The 19,344-nt window shown below is 38.9% G+C and overlaps 2 protein-coding genes across 5 annotated transcripts in view; one reads left to right on the top strand and one right to left on the bottom strand.

Annotated features, from left to right (window-relative positions):
- LOC124113549 (ribitol-5-phosphate transferase FKTN-like) overlaps positions 1-2,013 on the bottom strand; it is a 29,492-nt gene extending 27,479 nt beyond the window's left edge. For all 4 annotated transcript variants that reach the window (XM_048402092.1, XM_048402090.1, XM_048402089.1 and 1 more), the window contains exon 1: positions 1,783-2,013. In XM_048402092.1, coding sequence (XP_048258049.1) covers positions 1,783-1,893 — 111 coding nt within the window. In that variant the 5' untranslated portion in view covers positions 1,894-2,013. The remainder of the gene's footprint in view (positions 1-1,782) is intronic.
- A 3,630-nt stretch (positions 2,014-5,643) lies between these two features.
- On the top strand, positions 5,644-18,814 carry LOC124113527 (fibroblast growth factor receptor 2-like). The gene is made up of 4 exons (XM_048401865.1): positions 5,644-5,680; positions 6,088-6,176; positions 8,266-8,480; positions 18,592-18,814. Exons 1-4 carry the CDS (start codon positions 5,644-5,646, stop codon positions 18,812-18,814), a joined length of 564 nt encoding a protein of 187 aa, XP_048257822.1.
- Positions 18,815-19,344: the final 530 nt, after the last annotated feature.

A 19,344-nucleotide genomic window follows, 5' to 3' on the forward strand; every position in this document is an offset into this window, starting at 1 on the left:
GCGCTCACGTCTACAGGTCTCTTCCTGTGGCACGGTAATTAGTAGAACCGTCTGCTTCAAGTTTATCTTCCATGATATAACCTACTCTCATTAATTAAATGCTGCTCTTTTCCAGCATCACAGCTATGGAGCTGAGACAAAGAGACCCAACCGTCATAAAGTAATTAGGGTCCAATAAAAACAATGCCCCGCCAAGCCTCATAAACATAATCACTGAAAGGCGTACTACAGACATTTAATGTCAGATCGCAAAACATCATGTAGAAGCCACACCAGTACTCATGTTTTCCTACAAAATCACACATATAAAAATGAGACATCAGCAAGTACAAAAAATAACATGTATATTAGCATTTTTCGTCAGGATATAAAAAAATGTCTCTCCTTGTTACCACCACCAAGTTCAGCTTAACATGGGTCCTCCGTTGGTCAAAAGTTTGTTCCCCCTCTAATGAGTGTGTCAGGCGTTGCACACGAGTGACGAACGGGGCGAAAACCCGTGTTCAACGCGTTGCACACGGGTATCACACGCGTGTCGGACGGGTTCCGCACGAGTGACCAACGGGTCGGATACGGGTTGCGTAACGCGGTGCCCATGCGTGTAAGGGGAATGAACTTCTAGGCAGTAGTGTATATAAGGTCGAGGCGAGACGAGGGCGAATGCGAGGACAGACGGACAGTTGGACACGGAAAGCCGCTAAAAAGTAGTAAATATGACTTAAGAATTGACTTTCACTGTGTGTGCGTTAAATTAAAATGCACAAGCTATAAAAAAATATTTATGGTAATTTTAAAAAGGATGACTCCCTGAATTAGAATCAACAGGAGGGTTAAGATTTGTATTTTCCGCATATTTTCACAATCCTCGCGTCGATTATCTGTACCATTTCTCCAAATACCGATTCTCGTTTATGTGCGTAGCCCAGCTACATCTATGGGAACAACTCATGAGACATTTCCCGCTCAAAACTAACGTCGTCCAATATACGACGTCATCATTTTTCGAGCGCATGTTTAAACCTCCAAAAATGATGTCGTGACAGAACAATGTGTTATCGTGAAATAAACCACACTTCGATCTTGATTGTTCTTTGTGATTTATGACGTATGTGTACATGAAGTGCGAGGCGTTAAAATGGCCGACACGTGACGTTGTTTGTGGACCTATGGCGGTAACATTTATCAGTCATCGTTGATGAATTGGACCATCTTGGAAAGGGGAGTATACTGATGTGTCAAAGAGATTTAAGAATTGATTTTCACTTTGTTTGAGTTCATTGGAATATGAACCTTCATAAATAGATGGTCCAACTATGGAAATCGGAACTTGCGACGACGTTAATACAATCTCACTCTGAGTTCAATATTAAAGAGTCGAAATGATCAGAAACAACGTGTTTATATCTATTCGTGCTGGGGAATTCCTAGGCATCCCTCCAGGAATGTGTAAGTAGTGTGTCAGTGTTTAAGTCATTTACCACGGTCTCGTGATAAACGTATGAACGCCAAATTGTGTTGTCAATATACGTATTAACTTCAATCTCGCTTTCATGTGACCCACCTCTCGTCCAATGCAAAAGCCGAATATCGAGTCAACTTCACGTTAAAAAACCTAAATATCCTTAAGTAGCAAAAGACATAAGTTATTTAGGTTTCTTTTGTGAAAGAAGCATAGACAGTAAGTGATCACTCTCCAAGTGATCTTACGATTATGAACAAATACATTTTTTTAATAATACAATTTTTTTAAAAGGTCCACAATGAGCCCATGGTATGTCTTACCTGTATGTGATGCTTTCCAAACGTGAAGTAAAGACACGCACAGCCAAGGAACAGCACAGTTCTGGTGATGCATGCTTTACGATTCCCGTAGCATCCGCTGAACCAACGCATTCTAAAAATTCCAAAACGCACCCTTAAGACACAAAGTTCTTAATGTTCAATGTTGAAAGGGTATATGACTCCGATAAAGCTGTTCGGTTCTTCGTGTATGAGGAAAGCAAAACAAACTGGATGAAGAAATTATCAGTCGTGTAAACTTACAACGTCAGCTATCACTAAAATCAATGACACAGGCTACAGCTGTTGAACAGAGACAACTTGAACCATAAAGGAGAAAGATCGATTTAACCAACACGGCGGACGAGGACAAGGAAAACGATCTTTTAGTAGACGCGATTCTTTGTCTATCTCGAGGTGACTGCTGTCACTCTATATGTTATATTATGTTATAGGGCAGTATAATGTATTGTTAACATCATTGTAACTGTATTAAATTGTTTCTGTTGAAAGTCAGTAGAAGTTCATTGCATTGCACTTGGTGAGTTGAGGTGAAATGGGGGTTTAACGTCGCGTCCAAGATTATTGCACTTATATAGCGACGTGCATGTACGTGTGTGTGTTTGTGCGTCTGCTTGTACTAGTCCGGACTGATGCCGATTTATAGTGCTAGCTCACTAAGATACCATGCCGCAGTTTAACATGAATACCCCACTCAGATACAGTATACTGACTCCGAGCCGACCAGTCCTTGTTTTAGCCCCTTGATGACGAGCGACAGACAGGGTAACAACAAGTACCATCTTTTAACGACTTTTGGTATGACGTGGCCGGGGTTCGAACCCCGGACCTTCCACTCGGACGCTCTACCACTAGACCATGGAGGCGGTCCATTGTACTTGGACAATTATTAGTTGCCAAGACTGATGTGAAATCTGTGAGTGGATGTATGTGCGTGTGCGTGCGTCTGCTTGTTTGTGCGTGTGTTTGCGTGTCAAACCTATTCTCGAAATAAAAAGAATATCTAGACAACATCAAAAGATCATACCGAAATAGATTTAATTTCGATTTTATTTTTGCCTACGGAAGCCTTTTAGGGCCATTTTCTTTTTCTATTTTTCGATACTATCTTGAAATTTCAAGATACTAAGTTGAAATTTCAAGATACTAAGTTGAAATTTTAAGATACTAAGTGATTAAATTGAAATTCCAAATAGAGTATGTATCTTGAAAATTCAAGTTATTATCTTGAAATTTCAAGTTAGTATCTTGAGATTTCAACGTAGCAACTTGAAATTGCAATTAAGCATCTTGAAATTTTAACTTAGTATGTATCTTGAAATTTCAACTTATTATCTTTAAACTTTTTTAAAAAAAAGTACACCTGTTGTCATCGCTGAATTTAAAGGGGAAGTGTACACGCAAAAATCACTTTCTTTCTTTTTCTAAACAAAACGCAATTTTAGAATTAGTTAGTATCTGTGTTTGAAATTATACACTCATTTTTTTCACAGTGAAAGTAGGAAGCTCACAATAGTGTTAAAATGATATGCCGTTATGAAGCCTTCGTTTTACGAGCGAAATAGGCCTGAGTTATCCCCCTTAGATTATGACGTAATTGGTGCCAATTCAACTGGGTCCCTGTCCTCAACGCAAAAGATATCAAGGACCAGTTTGCGGTAAAACAACATGGTCTACGACACACTCGGCGCAGTGGTGACTCAGCATAACACAATCCTGGCTGGCATCTGAGACGCTAGAATCACAAAACTGTACCTACACCACGTGAAGCGGCTCTAACAAAGCATGATGACGTCATAATGTTTATCAATTGGCACCAATGACGTCATATTGCAAGGGGCATAAGCCATGGTGTTTTTGTTATGGAAATAGAACACTTGGTAAATGTGAAAAATATAAATCGTTTTAATGCAAAAAATATGTTAATTAAATTTGATGTTTTTATATTTTTGTCTATGACACTTCTATGTTAACACTTTTAATGTGGAAAAAGTACAAGAAAAATTGGTTCATTTCCGTGTGAACTTGCCCTTTAAGTGATCTGTTCATATAAGTCGGCCTTTTACGCCCATTGGATTCAGTAAATAAACATCGATACTAATGTCACTTTGGTGTTGACGTTTATATTTTCAAGTGAGATCCGGGGTAGAATAGGTCTTTTGCAACCTATGCTTGTTGTAAAAGGCGACTATGCTTGTCGTAAGAGGCGACTAACAACATCGGGTGGTCAGGCTCGCTGACTTGGTTGATGCATGTCATCGCATACCAATTGTGTAGACCGATGCTGATGATGTCAATCACTAGATTGTCTGGTCCAAACTCGATTATTTACAGGCCGTCATATAGCTAAAATATTGCTGAGTGCGGTGTTAAACAACAAACAAAACATTAATCTGACATTATTTTTGTTTCAAGTGATACGTCATTTATGTAGGTGTGTTTTGACGGATACCACACAAAAGTGTCGATGACTGCATGAGATTTGTGATGACGAAAGGCCTATAATCTGCACATGCAGATGATGACATTAGTGATGACATCAGGTGTTAGCAAAGAGGGCCAGCTTGTCCTACCCACCGGTAAAACTGACCACTCACACAGTTTGAGGGGCGGTCGGGTAGCCTAGTGGTTAAAGCATTCGCTCGTCACGCCGAAGACCCGGGTTCGATTCCCGACATGGGTACAATGTGAGAAGCCCATTTCTGGTGTTCCCCGCCGTGATATTGCTGGAATATTGCTAAAAGTGGCGTAAAACCATACTGACTCACTCACAGTTTGAATATAGAATTCGAAGTAAGTGTTTGTTAGTGGCCTGACGCCGCACAGTAGCGCCCCTGCCATGCGACGGTGGCCTGTTAACAACCCACACAATCACGTTACGGACCAGACAACGCAGTGACACGATAGCGCTTTAAGAAGAAAGCACTGCCATTTACCAAACAAGTATATCTGTACCTTCGACACAGAAACAGGCAGACATGTGCAAATCGTCTGGAAAAAAACATGTTCACATTGTCAGGTAGTGGCAAAATGTGAGCGAACGTCAATCGTTTCATGTTACAAAATCAATCCTTACACTTTTACAGTATTCTACTCGAGGTATATCAAACGTGCGTGGGCGGTGCGTTGTTCGTATGAAAAGCCTCCCCAGCACTGTAGACTGCAATGTGTAGTATAATTATAAATCACTGTGCATGTTACATATTCTAACTGGTGGAAGTTAGAAGTTGTAAGCGCAATTGATAGTAGTTATTCTGAAGCTTGTTTGAAGACCCGCCATATTCATCAGGCTAGAAACAACATTCTCATTTGATGTCAACACAGGCGTTCACCTGACTAATAGAAATTATAATCAGTTGACTGATATCACATAGCCCTGTGTTCCACGCGTTAATGGGAAAACAAGTGATGATACCGATGATACTAAGTTGAAATTTCGAGATACTAAGTTGAAATTTCAAGATACTAAGTGATTATATTGAAATTTCAACTAAGTATGTATCTTGAAAATTCAAGCTATTATCTTGAAATTTCAAAGGAGCATCTTGAAATTTCAACCTAGCAGCTTGAAATTCCCACTTAGTATCTTGAAATTTCAACTTAGTATGTATCTTGAAATTTCAACTTATTATCTTGAAATTTCAAGAAAAAAAACGAAAAAAAAACAAATGGCCCTAAAAACAGGGCTAGAAACTTACAGTTTTAGTCCACTGGCCCTTATGGCAAAACCCTGATACCTCAACTATTGGGCAGTTTGGCAAGGACTACATGACTTGTGCCAATTTCTGTATGGTCAAGTAGCTCTCCAGTAACATCTTTTGTAAGAAAATCATCATCATCATCATGGCTAAGAAAGGTCTGGTAACAACTACCTCGTTAAGTCAGTCACAGTGGAAGCGCGCCGTCATGTTGCTATATTGTCTGGTCAAGGCTCGATCGTTTGAAGGCCGCGACATGGCAGGGGGACTGTTGTGCGGCAATAGGCAACAAACAAAGACTTAAGTGTTCAAGCAGGTGCTACTGGTAGATCAAGACATGCTTACCCTTTTTTGCCAACACCACTGTCCTGATGTCATCGTTGAATTTAAGTGATCTGTTCATATCAATCGGCCTTTTACGCCCATTGGATTGTGTTAATAAATTAATATCTTTGTGAACGTTTTTAGTTTGTTGTTTAACGTCGCTCTCGGCAATATTTCAGCCATATGACGGAGATCTGCAAATAATCGAGTCTGGACCAGACAATCCAGTGACTGACATCATGAGCATCAATCTTCGCCTTCAAAGGTGAAGATGACGGGGAGCTGACAGCCAAGGATCTACTGTCCTTTGCTTTGCATACAGCTCGGGGAATGCAGCACCTGGAAGCTAACAGTGTAGGTTTGTTATAGTGTTACCTTACAGAATAATTGTCCAACCAGGGAATGTGTCTAACCAGGGAATATGTATAACAAGGGATTAAATGTCATCAAGGAATATGTATAACTAGGAAATATGTATAACTAGGGAATATGTATAATCAGAGAATGTTTATAACAAGGGAATATTATAATCAGGGAATATGTATAACTAGGGAAAAGTATAATCAGGGAATATGTAAAACTAGGGAAAAGTATAATCAGGGAATATGTCTAATCAGGAAATATGTCTAATCAGGAAATATCTATTACTAGGGAATATGTCTAATCAGAGAAAATGTATAACTAGGGAATATGTATAACTAGGGAATATGTATAATCAGGGAATATGTATAACTAGGGAATATGTATAATCAGGGCATATGTATAACTCGGAATGTGTGTAACTAGGGAATATGTAAAAACAGGGAATATGTACAAACAGGGAATATGTATGACTAGGCAATATGTCTAACCAGGGAATATGTATAATCAGGGAATATGTATTTCTAGGGAATATGTTTAATCAGGGAATATGTATTTTAGGGAATGTGTATAACTAGCGAATGTGTGTATTTAGGGAATGTGTATAATCAGGGAATATGTATAATTTAGGGAATATGTATATAACTAGGGAATATGTATAACTAGGGAATGTGTATAACAAGGGAATATGTATAACTAGGGAATATGTATAATCAGGGAATGTGTATAATCAGGGAATATGTACAACTAGGGAATGAGTTTAACTAGGGAATGTGTTTAATCAGGGAATATATATAACTAGGGAATATGTATAATCAGGGAGTATGTCTAACTAAGGAATATGTATAATCAGGGTGTATGTATGATCAGCAAATATGGTCAACTAGGGAATATGTTTGTCTGTTTGTTGTTTAACGCCGCACTCAGCAATATTCCAGCTATATGACGGCGGTCTGTAAATAATCGAGCCTGGACCAGTCAATCCAGTGATTGACAGCATGAGCATCGATCCACGCAGTTGGGATAAATGACATGTATCAACCAAGTCAGCGAGCCTGACCACCCGATCCCGTTAGTCGCCTTTTACGACAAGCATAGTCGCCTTTTACGGCAAGTATTGGTTGCTGAAGACCTATTCTGTATAACTAGGAAATATGTATAACTAGGGAATATGCATAACTAGGGAATATGTACAATCAGGGAATATGTATAACTAGGGAATATATATGACTAGGGAAATGTCTTACCAAGGAATGTGCCTAATCATGGAATATGTCAAACTAGGGAATATGTATGATCAGGAAATATGTCTAACTAGGGAATATGTATAATCAGGAAATTTGTATAACTAGGGAATATGTGTAATCAGGGAATAATATGTCTAATCATGGAATATGTATAATCCCTGAAATGTGAAGAGAATATATATAATGTATGAATATACATAATCCCAAGTGATCGTAGAGTGAATGCAGTGATATCTCGGGATCATCCCATGGCGACCAGGGACCGTAGTCATAAAGACTCTTGGATTTGTCTTAACTCTTGCAGTTAACATTTTGCAGTTAAGTCTATCCTTGCCCAGTAGAAATTCCTTAGGCGAAACCTGAACTCTCTTTATGAATATGACTTAAGTAAAATATCAAAATCTAAGTTGAAAAAGGTAGTTGTTTCAAGGACTTATTTTAATGACTACCTCTCCAGGGCTAGAGTGGGCCCCAAACTCTCTGTTGCTTTTGGAAATAGGCCTCTAAATCGGCTTGTCACTCTCATTAACGTCGTTGATTGCGTGTTATCGTTCCGGTAGGTCGTTGCTCATTATATAAATCACTGGACCGCCGTGAGATTTCCTCTCCTCCTCCTCCTCCTCCTCCTCGTTGTTGTTGTTGTTGTTGTTCTTCTTCTTCTTCTTCTTCTTCTCCTCCTTCTTCTTTCTTGCTGACTGCGGCGTAAAATAACTTCTCCTCCTCGTTCTTCTTCGTCTTCTTTATTCTTTATTCTTTATTGCTGACTACGGCGTAAAATAACCCTCCTCACACCGTAATTTGACAGTGATTTGATGTCTGTGACCACGTCGTTCCAGATTGTGCATCGTGACGTCGCTGCAAGAATTGTGCTGGTTGGCTACAACTGTGTGTGCAAGATCTCGGACTTCGGTCTCGCGAGAGATGTGGAGGGTGTGGACGTGTACGAGAGGACGTCTAAAGGGCCGCTCCCTGACCGATGGATGTCCCCAAAAGCCTTGATCGAGGGGTTTCACAGTCACAAGGCAGACGTCTGGGCCTTCGGGGTGCTCCTGTGGGAGATAGTCATACCAGGTAGCTTAAAATATTAATTTAATCCATAAATGCTTGATTGCATACAGGGAGGCATGGATGGCCAAGTCGTCTTAGGCGCCGGTATTCGCCGTGCAGAGTTGCGTCCCTTGGGCACGCCAGAAACCTATGATTCCACTTGGTTCGAATCCCGATTATGTTTCTTGGTTTGTCAGCACCATACCCGTGCTCGTTGGTTTCACCGAAGTAGTAAACGTCGGAGACTTTCATCACTTCGGGATTTCCCCCCACATTAAGCTGACACGCCGCGATATAACTGGAATAATTTTAAAAGCAGCGTTAAACCCGACTCAATCACTCACTTGATTGCATAAAACTCGATATTACATGTTACTCATTTAATGATTTCAGATATTTCTGACAGATACCAAGAAAATTTTAACATTGTCAATAACATCCCTGGTCCTTTTAATCCTTTATTCCGGACCCCTTTAATCTGGAAACCTCACATTAAGGAGTACCTCCAGAGATATTTTTTTACGTGTACAAAGATCCAGAGGATCCTATCCATAGCTTCTATAATCCGGGGCCTATGTCAACATATACAATCACTACTTCGTTTATCCGGAAATTTGTTTAACCGAACGAATGCCTTGATGTTGCCCTGGCTGGCGCTCGTCATAAAGTGATACAACAAGGACTGGTCGTGTCGGAGTCAGTTTACTGTTCCTGAGTAGGGTATCTGCTGTGTGCTATCTTAGTGGGCTAGCCGCCTTTTAATTTGTCATCTGTCCCGGATATTACTAACCACCATACTTCGCTATATAAGTGCCATACTCTTGAACGCGACGTCAGACCCCTCTTGACCTCAACCTTATTGGTTATCAAAGCTGTATGTTATTGTGATATGATTTATGTTGCTTAAAACACTCACTCACTCATGCACGCACGCACGCACTTCTGGTTATTATGTAAACGATTAATGTTTCCAGGGTCAGAAAGTTTCCGGAGAAAATAATATTCGTATAGGAAATGATACCAGTGTTATTAAGATACTGGTTGTGACAATAATATCCTTGGCAAAAATGTCTCGCTCACTCACTGATGTCTCTCTCCCCAGGAGCCAGTACCTATTCCACGATGACTCTGCGAGGGGTTATTGACGCTGTTGTTGCTGGTCCCCCGACGCACGTGATGCAGAAGACTTCCTTTCGGAAGCATTAGGTTTCGTATTTCTGGCATGCCTTGCTGTAGTACCTGTCGCGCGCAGCGAGATTTGCTGATTAGTCAGTTTTAGGATATGTAACATGTTAATGGAATTCAGACACGCGCCAAGAAGACAAACCAAACCATGTACCAAGTTTATTGAGATAACATATCCCTCCGCTATGCCCAGTTACCTCTATCGGATAATGGGTTGTGTTTTATTTGGTTATAACAGTAACTAATTTTGTAATGTGAAGTTTACACGATATACGGCTTTTCCATAGGACGAGAGGTGGGTCACATGACGTTTTTCACGTGACTGTATTCTTGAAATTACGTAAGCACTGACTACTTCCCAATTCCTGGGGAAAGCCCTGGGAATTCCCTAGTACGAATTCATACAGAAGCGTTGTTTCTCATCATTTAGACCCTTTAATTTTGAACGTAGCGTCTTAGCATACTCTGAGATTATTCATAGAGTTTGGTTGCATGCCCTTTCAAGGATACCCTCGCTACAACCCATCCTAGAGAAATAAAACCCAAAAATCCAAACTATCGTAGTGACAATCTACAGCAATCTATGAAATTACCTTAGTATCTATTTGACACATCTTTACAATCACCTTTCAATGATTGGCCAATTGATCAGTGATCACAAAGGCTTGAAATCGCCACAGGCTAATTAACAACTTCGGAAATATCTCCCGTCATGGTTATCGTGTCGGCCATTTTGACGTCTTGTACTTGATGTGAATATAATGTATTACGACGCTCTGTCATTGTGATTGACTTACTGAGGTAGTTCTTAACAGACCTTCTCATCTAATGAGGATATTTTTTGGAATATATTTTTTGTAAACAAACTAAAACAGATGTTCCTCGCTTTTGGGGGAACTATTTTATTCCGGAATGGCCTATTAAAGCTAATAGTAGATCAAGGCACCATGTGCGTATATGATCTGTTATTATATGTGTTTAACAAATACGGTTTTGGGAGTTCATAAAATACACTGACGCAAGTATATTCTAATCAATTGGATAACTGAATATGCTTTATTTTACATATTACATAACATCACTACACAAAATTTGGAAAGTTGCAGTAACACACTACGGTGATCGCATTAAACACCACTTAGCTTTGAAAAGTATTTCAGTTATATCACGGTGTATCAGACTGATGTGGGATAAAAATCCGAAGTGGTTCAGGCCATCCAACGGGTGTGCGCGAAAAGGTGAGCGTATTCTGCCAGACGGGTGGCATCCATCACAAACACATGCAAGGACAAGTCAATTGTTCACCTGAACAAAGCACAGAAACACACAATGATGCCCGTCCTCACTATTACCGAGCATGTAAATTATATATATTAAACATGGACGAGTATAAACAATATGTTCCTACAGGTAGTTATGTAATACTGACAGGGACATTCTCGCGATCTCGCATTCTCGCGATCTCGACCTTTGGAAACGAGCTAAATATGCCCAAAACACGAGAATGCGTGTTTTTGATACATAACACTTTTTGTCAAAAATCGACAACGCGAGAATGCGACATGATGAACAATTTATTTTCTCGCGTTCTCGTGTTCTAGTTTTTTAGACGCTGTCCGTGCGCATGCGTGATATCATAAGGTCAAGGCGCATGCGCACATTAGTAGTCCTGCACAGTGGTCATGCTTCTATCATGCTCTTCATTCTCCAAGTAGCATTTAGAAAATGTATGACTTGAGCTTGAAAATGCTATCATGTAATTTACATACACAAAGACCCATGTAGAATAGAGTAGACTCCTCTCCCTTTGGTGCTGTTTTCTATGTACTTTAATTTAAAACTCTCAACATGCTAAACATAATTTAACAAAAGAAATTGTGTACATGAATGTTCATGGATAGTGAAAACATTAAAGTGTGAGGAAGCTGGAAACAATATATATCACTGTCAGTGAGAGAGTAAATATTGCTTAAAGCCACATCAGCAGTATTGCTGTATCAGTTACAGAAATAATCACATTATTATTCATTAAAACAAACTTCTCCAAGACCAATTTGTAGCATTCTGCTAAAATGAGATTGTCCGATGTTTTTACACGACACCATAGTCGCTACTTTAGGCCATACAAAATTAATTAATATATTATCATCCTTTCCCACCTGACTACAAAACATCCCGCCTTACATTATTCTATTGCCTCAAAGTTCCTAGAAATAGAAATATCGCTAATATGTGTGTTCCTACTCCGTGCACGTTAATATTGCTTAACGGTTTTTCTGCCAATTACCTGGACAGTGACCTAGTGGCTCAGTCCTCTGAGGCGTCGCAATTCGCTGTGTACGTAAAGTTGCGTCCCTTGGGCGTGCCAGAACCTATGATGGTGGGTTTCGTCCCATTTAAAGCTGACAAGCCAGGGAATAACTGAAATATAAATACTGTTCAAAGCAGTGTTGAGCCAAACTCACTCACTTATTCAGAGCCATGCCGGTCCCTCAGGCTGGATATTGGGGGTACTTACTTAGTATAAAGATGTTATTGTTTTCTTGTCGAACTATTTAAGGCATCTGTGTACAATTGCTGTCGAAGAATGCGATTCAGATGCATCATGCGTATTCAGTAGGGCTACGTGTACGGAGTAGGAACACACATATTAGCGATATTTTTTATTTCTAGGAACTTTGTGGCAATAGAATAATGTAAGGCGGGATGTTTTGTAGTAAGGTGGGAGACGATGATAATCTATTAATTAATTTTGTATTGCCTTAAAATAGCGACTATGGTGTCGTGTAAAAACATCGGACAATCTCATTTTAGCAGAATGCTACAAATTGGTCTTTGAGAATTTTGTTTAGATGAATATGCTAGCCGTGTATAATATTGCCTCACTGGCCTGTGATTATTCCTGTAATTGACAGTGCAGACGCGAATAGCTGCAATACTGCTGATGTGGCTTTAAGCAATATTTACTCTCTCACTGACAGTGATATATATTGTTTCCAGCTTCCTCACACTTTAATGTTTTCACTATCACTGGACATTCATGTACACAATTTCTTTTGTTAAATTATAATGAGCACGTTGAGGGTTTTAATTTAAAGTACATTGGAAACTGAACCAAAGGGAAAGGACTCTACGATACATGGGACTTTGTGTTTGTAAATTACATGATAGCATTTTCAAGCTCAAGTCATAAGTTTGCTAAAGGCTGCTTGGAGAATGAAGAGCATGAAAGAAGCATGACCACCGGACTCCTAACGTGCGCATGCGCTTTGACCTTGTGATATTACGCATGCGCACGGACAGCGTCTAAAAAACGAGAACACGAGAACGCGAGATCGCGAGAAAATGAAATGTCCCATTCTTGCGTTCTCGCGATTTTGTGTTTTTGTGGCCTAATTTGACAAGTCGAGATTGTGAGATTGTGCGATTTTGCATCATGTCCAAATGTCGCATTCTCGCGTTGTCGACTTTTGACAAAAAGTGCTATGTATCAAAAAATCTCGCGTACTCGCGATTTCGCATTCTCGTATTTTTGGCATTTTTAGTTCGTTTCCAATGGTCGAGATCGCGAGAATGCGAGATCGCGAGAATGTCTCTTACAGTATTCCATAGGTAATATATGTCATACATTTGACAAAATGTATTGACTCAGAGCATTATTGTTAATCACAGCGTATAGACTCGGTATGCAGATGAACTCATCAGCGCATTTTTACACTTTATCTATTAATTGGCATGTTAGACTTCTATTTCATAACTCAGTTTTATTTGCACGGATCACTATGGAATTTTGGAAGGGACATTGTCGCGTTGTCGTATTGTCGCATTGACGCCCGTGCAATAACAAGCAAAACGTGTCAAAATTAACCAAAGCACAACAATTCGACAACGCAACATTTTGGCCATTTGTCGCATTGTCGCGTTGTCGCATTGTCGCTCTTTGAATAATCTTTTTCTATATTTTACAAAAGGGCGACAATGCCTTAACGCGAGATTTTTCAATGTCAAAATATGTCTCGTTGTTGCATTGTCGCCCCATCACAAATATGTACAAAAGGCGTAAAGTTCAGTTAATGTTACTGTTAGGGAGCGGTAACCAAGTTATATCTGTCGAACGTTTTATGGTGAGCTCTTCTCTATAAGTGCTTAGTGTTCAACTCCCAGTTCCAAACACGTTGTACCTCATCAACAATCCACATTCCTCTAGTGCAGTGATCGTCCGGAAGATCTTACTCTTAACCGTATCAGACAACTGACGAGTGCACGCCTGACCTGTGACCTCGTTACACCCCCCATGAGGTGTTTGCCGAAGGGAGAGGGGCAGGAAATGTGTGCTCCTGCTCGCGACACATTGTATACTACATGTTGTATACAGTATATTGCAGTTGATATACTGTATACTGCAAGTGATACTGATTTGCGGAAAATCTACAACTTTCAAGATTCAAGATTCAATTTGCATTTATTTCTGAGAGCGGCGTTAAAACGATTTGTTTTCATAATGGAGCGCTGCAGTAATTTAAAATGGAACCGTATACATGCGTAGTACCAACTCAATCACTCTGTTTCGAATATTCAGCAGCAAAACTATATTTTAACCAGCTGTGAGGAGAGATATAAGATTTGTATAAGCAGTCAAATATGGATGATAAAGGACCCCTCACTGATTAGGTTTTTGTTTACTTAAGAGCAGAGTTGGCCATGTTAGATGATATAACCAAAATCCAGGAGCTCCGGCGGGGGGCAAACTGGTTTGGTTATTGTGTGGTATGAGCTGTGACGTAGACCCGAGAGAATAAAGTAAAACATGAGACCGGCGCAAATCTACAATCATTGGGAAAGTCTAGAGTTCCACAGCTCTAGCCTGAAATTAAGAATTGTTCTATCCTCCTTTTTAATTTTTTAATTTTATTTTGTAGATATGGATAGAACAACCAGGAAAGAAATTGATGGAATATTAATATCACATGTCACCAATGATGCAGTTAAATTCATCACACAATAACATATTAGTATTTGATATTACGAAGAGCATGATCAGGTACATGTTCACTGTAGTAATGTACATACTAGTCAACTTGATTATAATGTTTATTATAGCGCAGCGCGGCATCAACGATTACTATATGATATCCTCACTTGTCATCGATGTATTGGCATCGAACAATGGACGATAATTCGAAATTCTTATTTGAGCTATAAATAGCTTCAACAAGGACAGTACCGGTGTCAGTAAAATTTTCGTAGTTAAAAATATGTATCTACAAAATATAATCTAAAGGAGCCAAAAACAATACTGTTTTATTAATGCTTACTTCCATGGATAGAATTGAGGCAATCTGGGCTTGCCAAATCGTTCTAGACTTGAGCTGGATTCCTTTTAAATGTATTCTCTGTGGTTTGGGAGACATACAAGGATGTCAGTATCGCATTGAGAATTGACGTTTGGGTCCAGCCTGGGTCAGTGTAATCGGATATATTGTGGAGTTTCGGGGTTTGGGCTGTTTGCTGAATAGAACAATGGCCCACAAACGAGGGCACAATGTAGAGATTTAAGCATCACCACCTCTGTTTAGATCAGATATGTTATTGTGATTTGAAATATCTTTTGAACAATTGCGAGTTATTGTATACTCTATATTCTTTCGTCATGGTAGAATATATAATTTCTATGTTGCTTTTTGAATTATCCACAAATAATGAGAACTACAATGTGAACGTCTATCTGGAGATATACAATAATACAACTGAAGGGCATATCTGAAAAATGGGACTAATCGACTAATATTTCTTTCTTAAACACTGTCCGTTACAGGCATTCTAATCATTATATTATGCTTTGTATAGTTTAAAAATATTGCATTTCAAATCATGGCAAATTGTGTATCTTTCTACATTTTGAATTCATTATAATTTCTGCAATAAAACCTTAACATCAGATAGTCATATATACAATTATGATCTATACTGTGATAAATGAATTATTAATTTCGTATTAAGAGTTAAATAAATTGAAATATGATAGTACAAACAAATTATTTTAATCTGTTAGTGTGAGTAGGAAACAAAAGATCGAGGCAACTCACTGACGTAACCATTTGTGAAAAATCAAATATATTTTAAAGTTAAGGGGTTTGAACATGTGCATTGAATGACAGACAAGAAAGCAACACAATGATTAAATTATGAATCAAATTATTTTATAAATAAAACTAACTATAAAGAAATTAAAAGTTTAATTTCTCATTGTTGGAAGGTGTTTAATAATAGTTTTTGTTTGATTGTTTGTTGTGACGGCAGTTTGTAAATAATCCAGTCTGGGCGAGACAATCCAGTTATTGACATCAAGAGCACCGATCTACGCAATTGGGATACGATGACATCATCAACCAAGTCAGCGAGTCTGACCACCTGATTACGTTAGTCGCCTTCGTACAGGCATGGGTTGTTGAAGGCCTGTTCTAACCCGGATCTTCACGGGTATTATTTTAAATAATAAGGTACAATGAAATTCTGTATATGTCCAAAATAAGTGTGTATAAGTAAATGGATAATATATCCATACACGCCAATTAAATGGGTTAGACTGCATATGGTTCATTGATGAACTCTTTTACAAGTCTATATTTCAAGTCGCAGACATGCATTTGATATTCATAATAACTCCACAAAAGCTACACAATGGCGACAAAACGGTACCAGCATCACAGATACCTATAATACATTTTTGAACATGAGATACATATAATTACTTTAAAGTTAAATCATGTATCTAAATAGTAAGTTAGAAAGATTAAAATTATACACTTCCGACATTTTTCGTATTTTTTTCGTTTGGAGAGAGAAGTAGTGACAGGAGTGACTGGTATCTGATGGGTGCAAACAGGTGTCGAGTCACTGTCTCAGATGGCTCTAATTTATTAGCTCTAAAGATCACGACGGCAATACAGATCGTAAAGTAGTTTGTCTCACAGTCCCTGAACCATATTATTTTCCCTTCCGCCGAGGCCTTACTGCAATGCTATAGCCCCAAATGAAACAAGCCTAGATGTTCAACAGGTTCAGGCTGAAATTTCCATCTCACTTGGGCTCCTTTTAAATTTAAATATAGTTTCTCGTTTTAACCAAAATAATATATTTTCAGAGACTAAGCGTTGGTCTAACCGTGAAGTACAACAATCCAAAAGATCCAAAGCATGTCTATATTTCTTCAGACAGACTCTCCATGTTCCTATCGATATGTATCAAAAGACAAATAAATTAAATATTACAGCACTGGTGAATAGGTTAAATGCGCATGTCAGCGTCGATCCTACAATATCCTTTTGCGCAAAATACATGTATACTGATGAATTAACGTTGTAATACTACGCAAATATATGTCCAGATGTATACATCAGTTTCATCTCGTGATCTATATTCGTGTGTTTAGCTCTTTTTTTACAGGAGATTATGGGGTGTTTCATCACACCAGAAAGCCAGGTCCAAATTCAAGTTATAATTTCATGGTCCGTCTTGTATGTTGGAAACCAATATCGTAATATGGCTGAATATTGCTACACGTGGTATTTACCCGATTACTCACATAATTATTCCATTTTCTTCATGCACTTTCTACAATCATCTACGATCACTATCTATAAGGAGGTATATCTATATTCATCCAAATATCCATATAGGCCGTGGGCTAGGTATGACCCACGAGCACCCCCCACACATCCAAACCCCACTTAATTTTTTTAAAGCCCATAAACATACTAAACATGATTTTGAATGTTAACAAGAAAAAAGTTGGGACGAACTTGTTGTTACAGCCTTTCAAAGTATGGTACCCTAAATCGCTTTTTCGACCGGTTTTGCCGTATATCACTTGGGGGTATGATTACGTTTTGGGTTGTCATCTCACTAGTGATCCACTGATCGTCACGTGTGATATACCACTGGAATCCATATATAAATACCTCTCCAATGAGGTATCAATAATCGGTATGGAGTGAATATTGACCAATCCATAGCAAATCGAACGTCATACATCCCGACGAAACTAAATTCTTCTCGCAGAAACCTTTAATCCGGTATATGTTCTAGGTACGTGTGCCTGATTCCACTATAATCTTCTAACACATGTTCCAGTACATTTACTCTTATAATGTCAGAGTAGGATACCTAATATTGCATTCTCGGCTTAGCTACATCGGAACAACGCTTGGATGTATGCTCAGGATTTGGCTTGTCATCTTGTGTGTTATACACCGACCTTGATGTGTTATATGCTATGGGAAACCATATATAAACACCATAATTTGATGTAGGCTGATTATTGATCTACTTTTGGACAATCGTATAGAATACTTCTTGACAAATCTGATATCAATCACTTTTGTATGTATATAAGAGGTTCACAGCATAATGCTCGAGTCGATTTCAGAATTTTGAATGAAATGGGCCTATGTGTTACATATTCAAGATGGCAACCATAAAGCTGTGCAAAAGCTGATCATAATGTAAATGTTATTTATTTCAGCAAATATACAAATCAATTTCTTGGACGCAGGCTTGATATTTTGACAAATTTTGCCATTTCAAGTTGAGTTTCAGATGTTTTAGTACAGCTACTAGTTAAGGTGAATTTGCAGGGGGCACCACCGAAGGTAAAAGACGAATTCACTTACTAACATTTAATTCATACATCACTTAGCTACTTAAGTTTCCAGTTTACAGAAAATGTCAAAATGCGAATCGTCCAAATCGTATATGAATGGCTTGAAATGAACAGGGACCATGCATTCACAGAAATAAATTATATTCCAATTACATACTTAAGATTCTCTTACAGAATACCCAAGTTAATATATAGGGAAATGTCCCACCTTGTAACAATGTCATCACCATGATTATGTGTCTTTTGAGGTTGAACTGTTGTGACTGAGACCAACATCTTATACAACCGGGAACAACTCGAAGACAGCTTTGACATCTCAACCAAAACGGAAACGTATTCCCAGTGATCCAGAGCCAGTGTGCATCATACGTGTACCTGGCTTGAAGTATGGCCCACTACAACATCTGAGCAAAGCCAAAGATCCTGAAGAGAAGATGGAAAAGCTGAAGGAGCGATCAAAAAGCCGAGAAGGATGGCAGAACCTCCAGTAACGCCAAATCAAATGAAGTGTCATGTACAAGCTTGCCGGCAGTTTTGGAAGAAACCCATGGCTATCACAGAGAATATTATCAGCGTTTTACAATGAACCTTGATAGTTTGTAACAACCTGAAATTGAAACTTAGGAACTAGCTTGCCGCCCAATTCGGCGTCTATCCTATGAGCCCATCATCTTCCAACCTAACTGCATCTTTTGTACTTCGTATTCATGAAAACATTCAAGTCAAAAGGAAGCTGGACAACAGAAGGGCTCACAAACTTCAGTCGGGATGGATGGCAGCATGTCATTGAAGTAGCTGAACGTCAAAACGATGAGCCTCTCCTGCTGCGGATCAGAGGGAAGGAACTATTTGCCTGTGAAGCAAATTATCACAAGTCGTGCCAAACTGGTTACTTACAGATTCCTGAGAAATGGAGGTTCTGCCATCCTTCTGCGCTTTTTGATCGCTCCTTCAGCTTTTACATGTTCTCATCAGAATCTTTGGCTTTGCTCAGATGTTGTAGTGGGCCATATGTATTAAG

This window comes from Haliotis rufescens, unplaced genomic scaffold, assembly GCF_023055435.1.
Source record: "Haliotis rufescens isolate VD_foot unplaced genomic scaffold, xgHalRufe1.0.p SCAF_24, whole genome shotgun sequence".
NCBI classification, from domain to species: Eukaryota; Metazoa; Mollusca; class Gastropoda; order Lepetellida; family Haliotidae; genus Haliotis; species Haliotis rufescens.